The 19,186-nt window shown below is 24.7% G+C and overlaps 2 protein-coding genes across 7 annotated transcripts in view; one reads left to right on the top strand and one right to left on the bottom strand.

The window, feature by feature from the left end:
* LOC145849181 (focal adhesion kinase 1-like) overlaps positions 1-19,186 on the bottom strand; it is a 76,483-nt gene that overhangs the window by 14,416 nt on the left and 42,881 nt on the right. For 3 of the 4 annotated variants that reach the window (XM_082954282.1, XM_082954283.1, XM_082954284.1), the window contains 8 exons: positions 17,349-17,459; positions 16,377-16,542; positions 6,520-6,567; positions 6,116-6,206; positions 4,338-4,438; positions 3,400-3,500; positions 2,641-2,756; positions 2,415-2,515 (listed from right to left, as the gene is read on the bottom strand). In XM_082954282.1, the coding sequence (XP_082810408.1) occupies positions 2,415-2,515; positions 2,641-2,756; positions 3,400-3,500; positions 4,338-4,438; positions 6,116-6,206; positions 6,520-6,567; positions 16,377-16,542; positions 17,349-17,459 (835 nt within the window). Of the gene's footprint in view, positions 1-2,414; positions 2,516-2,640; positions 2,757-3,399; positions 3,501-4,337; positions 4,439-6,115; positions 6,207-6,519; positions 6,568-6,662; positions 7,704-16,376; positions 16,543-17,348; positions 17,460-19,186 lie in introns of those variants that run through there. The other variant, XM_082954285.1, reaches the window with a different exon arrangement.
* LOC145849182 (uncharacterized) lies at positions 10,753-15,247 on the top strand. Of its 3 annotated transcripts, none has more exons than XM_082954286.1 (10): positions 10,753-10,821; positions 11,019-11,226; positions 11,430-11,558; positions 11,729-11,838; positions 11,920-12,082; positions 12,184-12,283; positions 12,349-12,498; positions 13,456-13,629; positions 13,985-14,213; positions 14,448-15,247. In XM_082954286.1, exons 2-10 carry the CDS (start codon positions 11,069-11,071, stop codon positions 14,744-14,746), a joined length of 1,512 nt encoding a protein of 503 aa, XP_082810412.1. In that variant the 5' UTR covers positions 10,753-10,821; positions 11,019-11,068; the 3' UTR covers positions 14,747-15,247. The 3 variants fall into 3 exon arrangements, with proteins under 3 accessions (XP_082810412.1, XP_082810413.1, XP_082810414.1); XM_082954287.1 differs by having other exon boundaries at positions 10,756-10,821; positions 11,023-11,226; XM_082954288.1 differs by lacking the exon at positions 10,753-10,821 and having other exon boundaries at positions 11,096-11,226; positions 11,444-11,558; positions 14,448-15,246.

Consider the following 19,186-nt stretch of genomic DNA (forward strand, 5'->3'; position numbering starts at 1 on the left):
TTTTTAATTATTTCTTAAAGGTTTTTAAAACTTAATAAGATTTTTGAATCTTTATAAGATTCAAAAAAGAGTTTTTCAATTCCATTTTCTATGTTTTATTTAAAATTTAAGCAAATATTTAGCCTTGTATACTAACTTTAATAGTACTATAGATGATTTTCTGTTATTATAAGCTAGTAAAAAGTTTCACGAAATTGAGTTAAAGTTTGGATAGTTGTTATTAAAAAGTCTGCCTGACTCTAAACTTTAAAGTACTGTCTAACACTGTGACTTTTATAAAAGTTGATAGCTCTTTCAGCAAGTTGTGTTAAAACATTTTTTTAAGCTCTTCACTCACTTATTTTATAAAAGTGTAGTTTTTATTTTTGAGTTGTATATTATCTCTGATAGTATTAAAAAAAGGCGTTATAAACAGTTATATGCTTTAATGTAAATTTATAGTGTATATTTAAAATCCTTTTCAAAGTTTCGTCGTCTTTAAAATTAATCTACGTGGACTAATATTTTTGTAATCAGAATTTCTACTTATTCTGTTAAGTTTGCTTTAGTTAAAAGAATTTGCTTAAGTTTGATAATGTTAATTTTTTTTGTATGTGCTTCATCATTGTTACAGTTTTAAATGCTGTCATTAGAAAAATCATATTGAAAAGTGTACACTGAAAATTCTACAATAAGTTTTATATGATAGGTAAAAAAGTTAAACTTGTAAGTTTTAACATTAAATACCTGTAAATTTATACGAGTAGATATATTTATAGTATAAATACTTTATTTAAGTCAAGCAAAAGTTTATTGATTTTTTATTTTTAGAACTAAATGTTATAACTATTAAATAGATAAAGGCTAACTAAACGTTTAAAAAGTATATAAAGAAGCTTTTATTCATAGACAAAGAAGTTAAAAAAAAATTCTATTCATTATAATGTTAATTAACTGTTGAACTCTTATACTATATATATCACTAGTTTTATCTTCGAAACGATTATTATTTACAAAACTAATTCATTATTAAACTGTTTTCGAAACTGTTGTCAAGAGCTGTAAAGGTAGTTTCGTACTTAGTTTTAGAACAACTTAAATAAAAAAATTATGAATTGGTGAAAAATATATAGCTATACACCTAATGCTCGTCAAACCCAAGTTTTTTCATCAGCTTAATCTAAAGTTTAATAATTTAAAAGAATCTTTGAAGTAAAATCATAACAATTTTTTTTAATATTACAATGGAATTACGAATTCAAGATAAATTTAATGAATTTTTAAAATGATCCAGATATAAAAGCTTATTTGCTGATATTTTTTTAATTAATAAATTATAAGAGTAATACTTTTGAATGTTTTAAAATTTTGTCGAAATTGAATACGTGCAATTGCATGAACTGATTTTATATCCTTTTTAAAGGATTTAGTAGGGAGAATTAAAATACAAACAATTACTTAATTTCACATTTTTAAAATTAAAAATAATTTTTTTTTGTTACGCACCAGCTTTATAAGAAAAAGTTTAAAATAATTAAATAGTTTCTAATGTTTTTTCTTATAAGAAAACATTTTCTCAGAAGTATTTTTCTTTAAATAGTTTATTTATTCTAAAAAAAATAAGCTTTCACCATCAGCTACACGATTGTGATTTTTTATAACCTCATATATTAGTTCTTAGTTAGTTTTGTACTGTATAGTGCAGAAAGATTTGAAATTCAAGTGATATTTTAACTTCACGCTTGTTACTTGTAGTTAAGTACTTTTGTTTGTTATTATTTACTTATTAGTTTTAATCAAAAAAAATTAAGTAGAATAAGTTGTTTGTCAACAATACTCTCTAATATTGCTTTACTATTTAGAAAAAAAAAACTTGTTTTTCTAAAAACTATATGCTTGTAAGAAGTATACTGGCTTTTTTTTTCTATTTGTTGGGTTTGAATCTTAGATTAGTTACACTCTAAGAATATTTTCACAAGTTATACATTACTCTTTATTTCAAATATTAATTAATAGTCGGCTGTCTGCAAAAAAATAAAATAAGTTTCAAAAATAAGTTCTGACCACTGTTTATGTATTAATACTCTGATATATTAATTATTTAATCGGTAGGTAATTCAGAGTTCTGCATCAAATTTATTACATAAGTAGAACTTACACGACTTAGTATACACCATAGTTTATTAGTTTTTTATGTAGCTTCTGAGTAAGGTTTTTTTAACCTTGTATTTTTGATTTAAAAAATTAAGTTTGAGTTATTAAGTACATTTTCAAAATAAAATGTTAGTTTTTAAAACTTATAAGTTTAGAACTTCTATTACAATAGTAAATATGAAAATGCTTTCCGTTGAGTAAAACATTGTTGTATATTTTTAAAATAATATTTTTTTTCGTATTAATTTTTTCTTTTTTTTTCTAACTAAAAACTAACTTACCAGTATAATAGTTCTGATCTTCCATGTATCTAGATAAACCAAAATCACCTAGTTTAATACAAGTTGAGGAGAATACTAGGATATTGCGAGCTGCTACATCCCTAAAATTTTTAAATTCAGCTTTTATTGCGCCAAAGTTGTAAATTAATGAAGTTAAATGATGGGAAACATTTTTTACATTGACACTACAAATCATAAGCTTGCCTATCATCTAAACAAAGTTAACCTGTGCACAAAGTTTTTTTGTTCAAGGTAGAAAAGGGCTTGGCTAAGCTGGTAAACATATTTTATGAGCTGTACCATATCTAATTCGTGTTTTTTACTCTGTAAGAACTTTCGCATCTGTTATAATGATCAAATTTTAACTAGTATAATTAAAAAAGCTAATATATTATCTTTATCTAACACATTTTTAATAAAAAAATTGCTTAGTTAAATTGCTATTCTACAACTTAACAATTTGTATTGCATAATAGTTTTTCATTAAAAACAAATTTAAACATCTAAATAAGTTTTAAGAGATTATGTTTTTACTAATTTTTGATATTCTAAACTTTTATTATAATAAATATACTGGTTTATAAAGTGCTAAATATTTATCTAAAAACTATCTATCAAAACTTTTATTTCAAGTTAAACAAGTATAGTAAGAACTTTTTGAACTTAGCATTATTGTTGAAGTACATTTATAAGTTTTCAAGGTATGTATTTTTAAGAAACAGTTAAAGAATATTTAACTTTATTTCGAAATGTCAAGTGTTTAAAACATTAAGTTTTAAAAGATATATACATAGGTTAGATTTTTGTAATCAAAAAATAAAAACGGGTTAAAATAATTAAGAGCTCGTAAAAATTAAAAATACTTATTATAACTTGTATCAAACAAATAGACATATATAGACATATATAGAATTATATATATTAAAAAACTTTTATTGTTATCATAAATTTGTAACATAATTAGAAATATAATATGATAACAAACTTCTCCAAACATGCAGTACTCCATAACAATCCAAACTGGCTGGGAGCTACAAACTCCAATTAGCCGAACAATGTGTGGGTGATCAAATTGTCGCATTGTATCTACGTTAAGTTAAAGGAGAGAAAAATTATAAAATATTTTTATTTTTATTTAAAAACACCGTTTTTTTTTTATCGAGATACAGAAAAAATGTATATCTTAAAACTAGTACTTTTTACTTAACAAGGGTATTCCCTAAAGTTTGTTATTTTAGGATGATATTAAAAAATATTTCAACAAAGCTTAGAACGCTATTTAGTTTGAAAAAACTTTAAGGTCACGGGGGGAGGTAAACACTTTTTTTTTGATCTTAATTATTAGAATTTTAACTAAGCTATAACTTTTTTCACTACTTTTTATTATTCAAACGAATTTTTCAGAAATAGCCGTTTAAAGTAGGAGAGTACAATTGGTTCCGTACCACAGGAGGTAGCTAAAACAACGAATAAATAAAGCCCACCATTTTTTTTTCTTTTGTTATTTTAGATAAACAACTCAAATTTTCTAATTTTTAGTTAATATTCCATGCAATATTTAGAAAAATCAAACTTAACATTTTTTTTATTTTCAATTTATTTTCAAAAAAAGAAGTTTTTTTTTTGGTAATAAAGTTCTCAAAAAACATAGATGGTAGATTTCTAGTTATATTTATTTATTCGCCGTTTTAGTTTCCTCCTGCCGTATGAAACCTATTGTACTCTCCAGCTTTAACTGGCTGTAGTACCTCAAAAATTAGTTTAAATACAGCTTTTGTATAAAGCAAATTAGAGCTTAAATTTTATACTAAAAATAAAGATAATATTCAAAAAACACTTTAATCCTCACCCTACCCTTATGGCCTTAAACAGCTAATAGTTGTAATAATTAACATTATAACTAATTCATTTTTGAAAACTAACGAGCTTCTTCGAGCAGTCTTTCTGCAAGTCCCATGCTTTCTTGACCAGGTTGTATTTTGCATGTTTTTATTGCAACTGTTGTATCTCCCTCTGCCGTTGTGCTGTTTGGAAATGAGAAATAATTGTACAAAAACAAACATGTAATAGTTTTATGTTCTTTAAATAAGTATGTTGCTTCCGGCAGTGTGGAAGCTTATGTTGAGTACCTACGATTGAGAAGCCGAGTTTGTCAAAGCATAGTTATCTTTAAAAACTGTCTAACAGTTTTTTTAGTTTCTGAATAAATCATTGGAAATTTTTTGAATGCATTTCAGAATAAAACATCGATATGTAAAATTATTTCACCACCATATTTGAATACTTCAATATCAAGAAACTGGTTACAAAACAAAGATTTTAAAACCTGTTTTAGCTTTAGATAAATTATCAATCAAACTTTTATTACAATTGCTTTCAATTTTTTTAAAACTGTGCACAGTAAAGAACAAGTAAAAAGAAGCTGTCAACATTAAACTATAAAGTAAACGATAATTTTATAGAAGTTCTGCGTGTTTTAACCTTATAACTGTTTGTCTAAGTAAATATCAAAAATCACAATATGTAAAAACTAGGTATCGGAAATTGAAATTTTAAAATAAAAAAAAGCTAGAAATTAACCTATTTTAGAAATATTTCTATTATTTAACCACATTTCTGTGCGGAGTAAACAAATTTTTGTTTCTCAATAGTGTTAACAGAAGAAAAGTTTTGATACTTACTAAATGTATGTATAATATATATAGCAACGTGTTTGTTTTTTTACGTAAGACCTTTTAAATTAGGTTAATTGTTCTTTCGTTTTGCTAGTTTTAAGCTTGAGAAGTACTTTAAATTTTACAGTCTAAGGAAGGCCAATGCATCAGTGTAAATACATTTCATATTTAGTTTAGTGTTTTGAAGCACATATATAAAACCCAGCGAGTAACAAGACTTATCGCTACAAAAGTATATAAAGTGATTTCTTTGCAACAACTTTACTTAGGTTTATAATGTACTAAGTTTAATCATAATTCAATATGCTTTGTTAGATTGTGTTTTAGTTTTTGTGCTGTATATTTATAGACTTTATTCAATAATAAAGTTTAACATTTCAATTTTCAAGTAAACATTTTTGGTTAAACTAGTATGTTTATTAGCCCATTTTAATTATTGTTTATTGTTTTGTATTCATTATAAAGTCTTATACATTTTTAGGTAAATTAACTAAAACACCTCTAAAACAATCTAAGACTCTCACTCCGGTTTTTTAAAGGATTACATTAGCAACTACATAGACTAAGTAAAGCTTGTCAAACACATACTGCTTATGCTAATAACTTTTTACTTGTTCACTAGTTTTGTGGCTCTACTTTGCTTTATACTTTTAATAGTTTCACTTTTTTTCTTAAAGTATTTGTGCTTTTTTATTTTTTGTTATTATGTACTGAATGGTGTAATTTTTTTATCACTTTAAAATATATTAATAATAAACCTCAGTGTAACTCACAGTTAAAAATAAACTGTCTTAGACTTATGTTAAAATACGTTTTTAATCATTACCTACTTCATAATAATTATTCAAAGATAAAAAAAACAGTTTCTTAAAATATTTTTTATAAAAACTTAACAATTTAACTGGTTTTAATAACAAACTTAAGTGTTTAATATTTTTCTTATGTTAGTAAACTTTTTAACAAAGTTTTAAATAAAGTAGTTTAAAAGTATGTTGTTTCTTATACTAATGTTTACTAGTTTTTAACCTGTAAATTGCTTTATGAACTTTTCCAAATTGACCATCTCCCAAAGTTTCCAAAATGTTTATAAGTTCTCGATTGATTTCATACTCACATCCTTAGTATCAAACATCAAATATTAAGCAAGATAAAGTCCAGATTTATAAGTTTTTCAAAACAAAGTAAATAAAAAAAAATATTGAAATATAATCCACTGTTATATATGCTTACTATTTCAAAGGAAAATTTGTATCATTAATTATGTAGATAGAAAGAATTAACTTAAACTTCAGTAACAAAAGCATTTTTGCACAAAAATAAAAATATAAATTTAGATGTTTAGGAAAAAAAATTAAGTAAAGAGTAATTTATATCATTTTTGTTTAATACTGAAGAAAAACTTTTTCAAGAACTAAATGAACTAAACTAACGGTTAATCTTTAAATCATCTTCAGTGATTTCAGCGTAATCTTCTGTATCTGAAAAATTTATTAGTTTACTGAAAAATAAACCAATAGTTTTTTCTTATTAAAAAAGAAATTTTTTAGTTTTACATTGTTTCGTATTGGCATACCTAAAGATTTTGATTGAATTACCAGTTGATCAGATGACAACAAAGACGTATTGTAAATTTTTGAAGAGTCTACAGAATTTGAAGTTAGCAAATTATTTAAATTAAAACTTGAAGTTCTAGAGAAGACTGACAATTCAGACTTAGAGCCTTCAAAACTATTTTGACCTATAGAGGAAATATTACTTAACGTTCTTGCTCTAACTGCATGATTTGGAGAAATTTTATTAGATAATAATGACGTCATACTTGCAAAACTACTGTTTTTCCTAGATCTTTCTTCTTTGTAAAGCGATTTTTGCTCATGTTCATTTTCGTCTAAAGAAAAATCCTCATCGTAAACTGTTTCTTTTTTCTTGTAATTTAACATTTTATCAATAACTTTAGTAGTACTTTTTATGCACGATTTTGCATACATTTCACTTTTGTTTAAAAAATTCTCTTTTGAGAGCTTTTTTTTACACTGCAACGTATGAAATTTTGGAAAATTCATAGTATTGCATGTTAAAGAAGAGGAAGAGCAAGACATTTTTGAAGGAAGATCTGGAAGAGGGGGAGGAAATATAGTTAGATCAGGAAGATTCACTTCTTCATAACAAGATTCATCTTCTTGCATTAGCATGTGGCGGTTGTCAAAGAGATCGCTAACTGGTCGACTAATATTTGAAGATATTTCTTTTATTGGAAAGCGGGGCAAAGTAGAATACTTTATTGGTTTCGTCGGCGGAATTGGTAAACTATCCATAAATGTATAAATTGATTCATGAGCTAGCTCTTCTTGCGTTTTTTCGTCAGCTTCAGGCTCGTTGCAACTTTCGTGAACGTCGCAAACTGATTTACTCAAATTTTTATTTCCCGTTTGCTGCAAGTTTAGGGTACTGGAAATATTTCCCGAGTTGCTTTCAAACTCGTCGAGTAAGTTTTTCAACAAGTCGTCCATTGATTGAACAGACCTCGTCCTTGACTTTCGCTTAGACGAGCGAGTACGAGTCTTGTTACTTAATGAATTTGGTTGCATTTTATATATCGAAACTTTTAGTAGAATCTTAAGTCTGAGGTTTACTGTATTATTAATTTAACTGCGTACAATAAATAATCCTATGTTATAAAAAAACATACTTTACCTTAAGTCTATGTTACAAATAAACTTCAAAGTTAAACAAATAAAATTGTTTCTAAACAATAAAGTACAACTTTAAAAAAGAAGCAACTCTGTCAAACTTCCACTAAAATGTTTAGCTACATTTATGTACGTAAAAAAGTCGTAAGCAATTGAACAACAAACTTGAAAATAAAATTCTCAAAATTTTTGATATTTTTACTTCATTGAATTAAAGGAAACGTGCCAAACTCTTTCAAATAATTCACGTCATAACGTAGTTTTTTTTTCAACTAATATGACGATTTATCAGACATGAGTGCAAAATTATTATCTTCTCTTAAAATAAAGCTTAAACAATTCTTGTGGTAATATTTTGTTTTAGTATCTAGCAGGTTAAAAACACACATTAGGAATAATGTTCAACATTTTGTACAAAAAAAACTTTTTTTTTGACATTTATCAGCTAAATCTATCAAATTTTAGATTTAACTTTTAAAACTTAAACAGTTTTATGGTAATAATGTTTTGTGTACTTTTTAACGTATTTTAAGAGTAACAATTAAACTTCTCAACTTGAGTTCACGAAGATAAATACGAATTTGTTCTAAAACAATGTTTCAGTTAGTTAATCATTCATTTTAATAATTTTATATAGTTTCAATTAAGCTTTTATTTTTATTTTTTTTTCAGTTTGAAAGAGTATTTATTAAGAAAACTATCATTGTGCTAAAATTTTCTATTTTTAAAAGTCGTATCAATTTTGTTAAAGTACTATAAATATTTTCTTTTATATCACAATTTTTTTTAAAACCATTCTTTATAAAAAAATTATAGTTATCAAAAAATAGAAGTAAGATATAGTTGTCGGTTTTAGTAAATATGCTTTATTTGCAAAACCACGTTTGATAATAAACTCAAAAAACTGTATACATTTTTTTTCTTAAAAAAACTAGTAAATCTTACCTAATATTTTCAATTTAAGATTATGATTTCAAACTTATAATAGCTTTTTTTATTTTTTGAAATACTTTTTTGTGTCAAGTAAAGATAAATGAAAATATTGGATTTACAAAAAATAAAACTAACTGTGTGAATTATATTTTTTTGTCATCTCTCCCTTGTTTTATCACCTTTTCAAAGCTTTTTCAGCCAAAAATTAAAGACATGATATTTAATAGAGAAATATAATTTTACTATTAGTTTAGATTTTCTTGTTAGTTTTTCAAAAAGTATATTTATTAACGTCATGTTGAGAAAAAAAGTTCAGTATGTAAAATAATTTTTTTAGAAGAATCATTGCTTCAATCAAATATAGTAGCTTTAAAAAATTAATGACAACAATTGTTTCATTAAACAGTTTCTAAACTTAGTACTAATAACAGTTTTACTTTAACCCAAAGAAGGATACCTGCAACACTTTGCTAACAAATGATTCATATAAAAACTTTGAATGTAGTTTAAAGTCAAATGCGTAAACTCTTACAAATATTATTTTAAAAAAAACTGTTTTAGGTTTCATTTTAATACTAAGTTTTTAACTTTTAGTAAGTGTTTAAACATTTTTATCAATTTTATCTTTTCTAAAACCCTAACCAGTGCAATCATACTTTAGTTGGTATGTTATTACTAAAACAAATAACTATTTTTTACACTTTATTTAGGTTTTATTAAAAAGGATCACTAAACGTAGATAAATAACTTATTCAAAACTTTTTTTCCGTCCGCAAACTATCAAAAAGTAAAATATTATTTTATTAATACTTTGTTTATAAGTTAGCCATGCTTTGAAATACTTGTTGTCAAATGTATACTTGATGTAAAGAATTTAAAATATTTAAAAACAAAAAATTAAAAAATAAACCACATTAATATGTAGCTAGAAAGATTAAAAAAAAATAGTACATATAAGCTACGCTAATAAAACTGTCTTTTTTTGATGACCAGCAAAGTCAAATTCAAAAAATTTTGAATCAGTTTTATATTGTTTATTGAACGACAAACAAAAGCGCTCAAAATAATCGGTCCTAGGTTCTGGTGTACGAAAAAACCTTTCGGTCATCGAGTCCTACACCACTTGGATACATTTTAATGTCTTACTTTAAAAATCATATTTAATTACTAAATAACAAAAACTTGATCCAAAGCGTAAAATTTTTTCGAAAATTAAACCTTACAAAAGGCTTTTTTTTTTATTAAGACCATTTAAAAGACTCTGTGACTTCTATACTTTTTAACTATATTAATTGGACTAATATTGAGAGTATTGAACAATAATTACTCGTTTTTAAATCCTAACATACACGTTTATATCGTATATCAAACAAATAGTTTTAGTTTGACAACTTAATTGTTTTTAAAATATGTTTTACTTTAATGTTAGCCTTTATACAACGTTTTTTTTTACAAAATGGTACTCATAAAACTCTATTCAAACTGAAAGTAAAAGTTGTTTTAGTAACTAAAGTTTGTAAATCTAAATCAACTATATTTTAATAAAGTACATTAGTGTTCGTATTAATTATAGTTTTAATTAATATTTATGTATAGATACAACTGTTTTAGTATATTTTAAATACCCTAACTAATATAAGTAGTTCATTTTTGTATAGACTGGTAGTTATTAAATCTAAAGTTTCTGTAATTAAAAAGTTTTTAAATAAAAGTAAAGAAAAAGAAATAGATACGATTTGTTATAGTTATAAGTAGTTTATACGTGTTTATATCAAATACTTAGTTTTATTTTCAAAACAATCGGTATAAAACACTAACTTTAGTTTAAACTTCTATTGCTCTTTGTCACCACCAGTTAGATTTATATTTAAGGCTATTTTTGAATAGCTTCAGGCTAAAAATGACTATCAGATATTTTTTCTTTTAGGCTTCACTATTTTTTGTTCAATAACTAGCCAAAAAATTTTTTAAATTAGATTTATTTTTAGCTAATTTTAAATTAGACAACTAACAAGTTTAGAAGACTAGATATTTTGACAACAGGTTTTTACTAAGGTGTATACTTGATAAGCAATGAAAAATCAATTTAAATTTCAATCAATTTAACTGGTTTGTTAGTTTTACATTTAAAATAGTCGATTTTTTTATATATAATAATTTTCGTTTAAAAACTTAGAGTAAACTAATATTATTTTTGTTACTATGAGGTGTAGAAAATTTTAAACTTTGCTTGCATAAAAGAGTACTAGCTACATTTAACATTTAAAGTTGTTATTGAAAAATCTGAAACAGTTTAAACTTTTTAGAAAGAATATGAATTCGAACATTAAAATATTATCAAAGAAAAATACAAACAATGAGGGATCATTTAGCAGTTCTCTTAATTACAATATCTTGCGCATTTAGTTGTCCTTGTGACTTTTGTGGAAACACAACCTACTGCAGCAAAATGTCCCATACAATAATACCAATAGGATTACCAAAAAGCAGTATTACTAGGCTTCTACTTGATAAGTATTTTTGCTTTGTTGCAATAATTATAAAGCTTTAAGCTTCAGAAATGCTGGCTATTTTAGTAAATCTTTGTTTTTTTTCTTGTCTTTGATTTTAAAAGTAAGTTTTTGTTATTTGTACTTTATAAATAGAAATTTCTAACATCAAAACAACCTGATATATGTGAATTTTTTTCATAATAAAATTTTGTTTTTATATTCCAGTAACAACATCACAGAGGTTGGAGGAAGTGACTTAAAGCAAATGTTCCAAATAGTTGAACTAGTACTAAACAACAACAAAATATCAAGACTGAGTGTAGACTCGCTAAAAGATTTGAAAAAATTACTTTAGTGAGTACTTTTTGTTATAAAGTCTTTATCATTATTTGTTCTTTTATAATTATCGCTTCTTTAAAGTCTGACAAAAGATAAAAGAAATAAAGATAATCTATTTAAACAAAATAAATTCCTCGTTGTTGTTTTGATATATTATATTCTATTATCTACAAACTTCTTTAAAGCTTGCATTTGGACAATAACTTTTTGTCTCATATCGAACTCGGCACTTTTTCTATGCTTATAAGCTTGAAAAGACTGTTTTTAGAAGGAAATCAACTTACAGTACTACCAGGTCGTTTTTTCATTTTATGAATTTAACGATATTAAATATACTCTGGCTGGAAATATTATCATTTGTACATTGTATCATTAGGTGACATACCGAAACTCTACCAGCTGGAGAGGCTTTCAATTAATCGTAATCGTATAAAAAGTATTGATTGGACAAGTTTTGTTCGAATGAAAAGTTTGTCGCTAGCTAAACTATGGCAGGGCAATCCTATCAAATGTGATTGTAACACTCTTGAACTGATAAAGTTTGTTAATGTAAAGTTAGAATACTTTAATTAACTAACACATTTTCTGCATGTTATTGTGATAAAAATAAAAGGCACCTAGTTTTCATAAAACTTTACAGGTGGCTAGATCTAAAAGAAAAACTATCATCACCCGGAAAAGCAAGTAGGTGCAAAGATTATTTTCTAAAACAAAACTGCAAGGAAAAAAATATTAACTCGGTAAAATATTAAGTTAAATATCTAGTTTCATTTTTTTGCAAATTTTCGTCAAAATAACTTTACAGGTTTTTCATGAAATTAACTTGAAGCCGGTGTACAATTCTGGAGACACTTTAAGATTAAATTGTAATATCACAAGAAATTCGCTTTCTTTGATAGTTTGGCGCCATCCAACAAAGGGCTTATTCTATCCTTATAAAGACGGGAGAGTTAATGTGATTTTTTTTAGTTTTAGAATCTTATTCTAGATACTTTTAGTCTTTAATATAGTTACCTAAATTTTCGCTTTTTTTTGCATTTAAGATATTATTACTTATGATATTTGGAACTTTTTATAAATCTAGCGAATATAGTTTTAATTTGAATTTTTTAAGTTACCTTATGAATAGTACCAAAAAACTTAAAAATATAACTAAAAAGTTTTTTTGAAAAGAATTTAAAGTTTGCATAAAATGTTATTTTTAAGTAGTATAAAAATAAAACAAGCTATCTTTAGTGGTTTAGTATTATTCTAGCGAATACGTATTAAACTTTTTATTTTTAGTTTTCGTTGGTATAACTCGAAAAATTTCTAACTATTTGTATTTTGATAGATTTATAAACTTGTTTTTTAAAATGTAAGTTTTCAACGCAATTTTTTAAACCAAGCGTGCTTCTATTTTTGATTTCAAAATGTTTTAACCTGTACGTTTAAGTCAAACATTTTACCTTTGGTCAATATTGTGATAATCAAGTTCTACTTTAAATCATTATTTATTTAAAAATTTAATATTTTTAACCTACCAGTAAAGTGTAAAAATTAGAACCATTGATACTGTTTAACAACATAATCGTAAATGATTAAAATGATAAAACTAGAAATAAAATGTAAAAATTTTACTGAGAAAAAACATTAGAAACGTAAAAGTAAAAAACGTAACGTAAGCTAGAAGGTAGTAATAAAAACTAGTTTAAATTATAAATATATAGATTAGGAAGTAGCAGTTAGTAAAGTATGTATAAGAAATTTAAAGTGATCATCTAATGAAATAAAAAACTTAAAATTTAGAAATGAAAAGTTGTAGTCAAATGATCAAGTTATAAATGAATCCAAGTAAGAAGTATACGGATTTCATATTTAATTTTTTACGTTAACTTTTTTATTAAATAAAAGTTTGTTTGATGATAAACAGTGTTTAAGAAACGGGACACTGTTCATTTCATCGCTTAACTACGAAGACAATGGTCGGTACACTTGTTACGAACTTATGGCAGAAATGCGTTCACTAAGTAGCAGTCATTATACTGTTAAAGTTCGCAAGACCAATTCAAATCACACAGTTTCACCAAAACGGTTAAAAGTTTACGTAAGCAAAAACAATGGTATTTGTAAATATACAATAGTCATAAAAAATTTGTGCGACGAAAGGTTATTTATAATCAAAATGTATTCAAATTTGATCTAATTAGTTTTATTTAACAATATTACAAAAATACTTTTTCTTTGTGCTATTTTGAGATTTTTATGGAGGCTAACTCAGTTTCCTATCTAATTAAAAATTAATTGTTAAAGTTGAAATTGATCTAGTTTGGCTTTATGTTGTTCAACGAAGCTTTTTAAAGATTAAAAAACACATTTTACTCATTTTAAATTATGGTTTTAAATACTTTTTACTTATCGGTACAAATACTATCATTTATGTTTTATTGAATTTTCGATAGGTCAGTTTGGGTTCCAACAAATTAATTTCATGCACTGTAAGTGGCAAATTGAAGTCAAAAATTAAATGGTTTTCTCCCAAAAATAAAACTATTTTTTCACAATCGCCAAGTATTAGTTACGAAAACACTAATAAGTATGAGTTTTTGAACAAGGGAAGAACACTCCAGATAAATAACATATCAAAAGAGGATGTAGGATATTACAAGTGTGTTTCTAGTAACCAGCAAGGCAAGTAAACTAAAGTAAACACTTAACATCTGAATATAACTATTTAAAAAACAGAATTTTTGTTGATATAACAATAAACTAAAAATGATTTTTAAATTTGTTTTCAAACATTGAAAAGTATTTTTTAAGTTAAAAATAACCCATAAATTTAAAATATAGTTTAAAATATTCTTAAAATAATGGAAGTTTTTAAACAAATCTAAGTTGATTTTATAATCAAAAACTTTTTATTAGGTATATCTGAGTCGTTAATAGAGCTAGAAGTTGGCTCAGAAAAAGACTACTTTCTTGTAAAAGTATCGGTTACTTGTGGAGTGGTAGTAGCTTTAGTTCTATCTGGTGTAGGAGCTTATTTTGTAAAAAGAAGTTATAACCGTAAAAACAACCATGTTTCCACAAATGAGACCTCACAACATAAAAGTCATTCTCTCCCTAATATTAATGCTGACATAGATGTACAATGTTCTTTGTCATCACAACAGCTCGAACAACCTTACCAAACTGAACCACAAATAAAAGGGTTTCGTTTATAAAAGCAATATGAGCAACTAAAGACTCAATATATAACCATAAAATAAATGTTACAGTGTTACTTACATTCATTTTTTGTAAATAAAATTCTACTAAATAAAACTTAACAAAAAAATTATCGATTGTAAGTGTAGATAAAACTCAAAATATTGTTTTATTTGTTAAAGGCTACTGTGTATAAAAATCTTCAATTTATTTTGCGTTTATTATTATCAGTATAAAATAATAACTTATATTTTTTAAATATTTTTTATTACTTTTTTGCCTTTTAAAAACATAAATTTTATCCCTTAAGTTTAAACTAATTAACTTAAAACTGCTTTTGAACCTAGAATTTTAGATATATTTTAATGAAAAAGTAAAAATTTTATTTCATTAAAGTTTTTTTTTGCTGTTTTTAAATTATCGATTTTTAATTTTATTTAAAAAATCAGTTTTAGCTATTACCTAAATAAAAATTTACAAGTATTGAGCACAATTTCAATTTTATCTTTATGTATTTTTTTTCTGTTTCGCAAAATATAGTTTTAAGAAAGTCTTATAACAATTTGAAAAGCTATTATTTCTATAAAAAGAGTATAAGTTTAAGCTGTCAAAAAAATTACTTACTTAATTTAATGATAAACACATTTAGAAAAATCGTTTACTATTGCTAATAAAACATTATAACTAACCAAACTGAATGTTTTTTTATTAAACTAATAAAAATCTTCTTGATAGGACTGTACAACATGTCTTTATATAATAAACTAGCAAAAAATACCATTGTTAAAGAAATGCAAAAATATTCACTACTAGTTTGTATTTATAATAAAAATATAGCTTAATCCGGAAAGTCTAAAAAATAAATGTGTTTCAAATCATTTTGAATCTCAAAGTTGTTTATTTTGAAAACTTTAGCTGTATAGTGTAAAATTGGTTTTAGTGATAAATCTGTTTAGTTAAACTTACTTTACAGATAACATCAAACTACTATTTATAAAATTAAGCTGTACTTAAGTCAAATAATTTTATAACTATAAAAAACGTATGAAAATAAATTTTTAATTTATTTAGACACTTCAGCTAATACTTTGTTCTAAACTAGTTCAGTTATTTTTAAACAGTTTTTATTTTGAAAATTTTTATATCCTACTTTTATTAAAGATAAAGTTTAAAGACTGACTGAACTAAAGTTAGTAAAATACTTAACATCTTTCTTATATATACCTGCGATTACTTATTTTCACAAGTAAAAGTTAACAGCCTAAAATAGATATACCTAAATATTTTTCCATAAATACTGAGGAAATATTTTTAATTTTTTCAATTTTAAAGATTTTTCAGTTATGCACTAAAAAGTAAAACATTATTAACAACATTAAGAACAATCTAAAGAACTTTTAGTGTTGGAAAACTATAATTTTTAAAAACATCATCAATGTATCAACTATATGACTTAGTGTAAAACATTTGCAAAAAAATTGAAAAAGTAAATTCAAAGAAAAAACTTTGATTATCCTAAGCAACACTTATAAAAGTTGCAAATAAGTTTTTACATAATTGTTTGTTCCATTAGCAAAACTATGCGTTTTTTTAATATTTTTAACTTTAGGTTGTTTTTGAAATATCAAACAAATGGTTAATAATAACCTGAAAATGCAGAATTTCCGCTGTAAAATTGCTTCGAATTTCTAATTGATGATAAATTTTCTGAATTATGAACTTTTAAAGAAGGCTCAAGAGGAATATTTGTTTGAAAATTTGTTACTGACTCATTTGGTGGAGTTGGAGGAAGCTCTCTTCGCGGTAATTGACCCTTGAAAAAATCAGTTTAACAGTTGGGGCGTCGCATGGGTTGGAGCATTGCAACAAATGCTTCATATTAAACAAATAATTATTATTATATTTAATTTTTTTAAATATATACTTTCTAATTAAACTTTTGTTTACAATCGATTTGTTTTATTTGTAGTGTTTATGTTATAATTTTTTTTTTTTGTTTTTACAAGTTAAGGTGTTTTTTAAATATTTGTAAATTTTTCGCTAGCCCTAACAAAAGTACCATGCGTCGCTACTATTAAGTAGTAATCTGAGCTTTTTATATATAGTACCCTTAATATAACTATTACGCTATATAACTATTTTTTAGCAAGCAAAATGGTTAAAGTAAACATTGTGAGGCGATGTTTTGACTTAAACATTTTAAAAAAATAACTGAATTTTTTTTAAATTCCTTACAAGTTAAATGCTAAAATGCGTAAAGTTTATTCAACCAATATGTTTTGTGCACTACATGTGCTGTTAGAAAAAAATTGATTGTTTCACAACTTTCTTTTAAAATATAATAATTACTATTTTTATACATTGTCACTTTATTGGAAATGATTAATAACTTGAAAATCAATTTTAAAAGTATACAATTAAAAAGTTATAAACTAACTTAACACTAATACCTATGTAGCTAAAAAATCTAGACAAGACTTGGTGACTTTAAGCAAAATGTTGTATTAACTTTTAACGACTGCAAAATTAAAGTAACTTAGAGAATTAAAAAAAAAAATTTTTTTGTTCAATATATAAAATAAATTAAATTAGTTCTAAATATTAATGGCTATGACTCACTACTCTCTGGATGAAAGACTTGTCAGTACATCTCGTCAACCTGCAATAACCATCAATCAGGTCTGCAATGTTGTCAGTAACATACCATTCTGGTGTTGTTATTGTTAGTGGCTGTAATTTTTATGTTTATTATTTATGATTTGTCATTTTTACTACTTGAATTATAGACATCTTGCCTAAATAGTTTCATTAGTTTGTTATATAACCAGTGTTTGATTTTAAATATACAAATCATTAATTCGATTTCTTAAATGAAACTTCATCTAGTTTTAGACTTTGTCACAAGTAAAAATAATTAGAACTTTAAAAAATTATTTTTAAACTTTACAAAGTAGATGATAGTCTTATATTTATTTAGTCTTTTATACTACTTGTAAAAATATAATCAGAACATAAAAATAATATTGAGTTAATTTTCCTTTTAAAATCCCATAAAAACAGTTAAAGTTTAAAGGTTATTTGAAAACTTAAAGTTTTCTTATTAACCCTTTATCGTTTGGAGCGATTTTGATAAGTCGAGTAATAACTAGTAAAGGGCAGTTTTATAAATTATAAACAGTCATAGAATTTTTACTTTTCAGCTTGCAATTTTAAGAATTTTAGAACTTTACTCAATTTCTACCCTGGAGTAAGATTAAAACAAAAAAGAAGGTTTTACTTAGAGAAAATTAGAAATAAATAAGCGTTTAGTATAGATCAGAAGGGTATAATGTTCATGTGTGCAACTGTGGTAACAATTTTTCAATAAGTACAATACCCTCTCACATCTTTAAGCACTCGTGACGTTACGCACTCTCGTTTAGTTACGCATTTTAGAGTTCTAAAAACTTTAAAAAGTTTTTTTTTTTAATATTTCACAAATTAGGTTTATTGTATATATTAATTGAATGTTTTTTAAATGCTAACTCACCTTTCTATATCTTTAGACTTTGTAAACTTATGTTCCTTGACTAATTGAAAAACATTTAGTTATTTGTATATCAGCAATTTAGTTAAGAATAAGAGATTAAGTTAAAATTCTAAAAAAAATATGACTGTGTTAAATAATTAAATTTTAAAATACAAATATATAATACAGCACTCTTACCCTATAAACGAAAAAACATCTAATAAAACTTTTTAGCAAAAAGTAGCAGTGATACTTAACTTATATAGAGCTTACACTTAACACAAATCTCAATTCTTTTTTTTCAGTAAAAATATCACTAATTTTCATTTGACGCTTTTTTTAGTTTAAGTTCATCTTCTGTAACACTTGCTTTGCACAGCAAGCGTTGAAATTTTTCGCACGTTGCCTTCAATTCTTCGTAATGCTCACCAGCACCAGTTAATCAAACATTTTTCTAGTATTTTATATATTTATGTTTAAAAGAAGAAATCCATTACAGCACCAAGTGCATATTTTTGTAAAAGGCTATAGAAACAAATTTTAATATAGACACCAAACAATTTCTTTATTGTACACAAATGCTTAATTTTAAATTGAATTTGCTAAGTGGAATATGATATAAATGTTAAGTATCAAATAAGTCACATATAAATAAAGAAAAAGATAAAATCTTCTTATCATCAAAATTAGTAAAATTTTTCTACAAGTATTATTATTTTATATAAACTTAAATTCTATTTTTTTAATATATGCATAGTTTTATCTTTTGTTTTAATATTTATAAATAAAGTAAACAAATTTTTAAAAGTGGAAAATTCCCCAGTATGCTTTTAACTAGAAGTTTTATCAAAAAACAGCCATTATAGTGAGTATGTTTGATACCTCTCGTATCTTTACGATATCTCATATCTCTACGCACTTTTTCTGTGCGTAAATAAGCGAGAGGTTA

This window comes from Thalia democratica, chromosome 1 (assembly GCF_965202585.1).
Source record: "Thalia democratica chromosome 1, ktThaDemo2.hap1.1, whole genome shotgun sequence".
Taxonomy (NCBI): Eukaryota; Metazoa; Chordata; class Thaliacea; order Salpida; family Salpidae; genus Thalia; species Thalia democratica.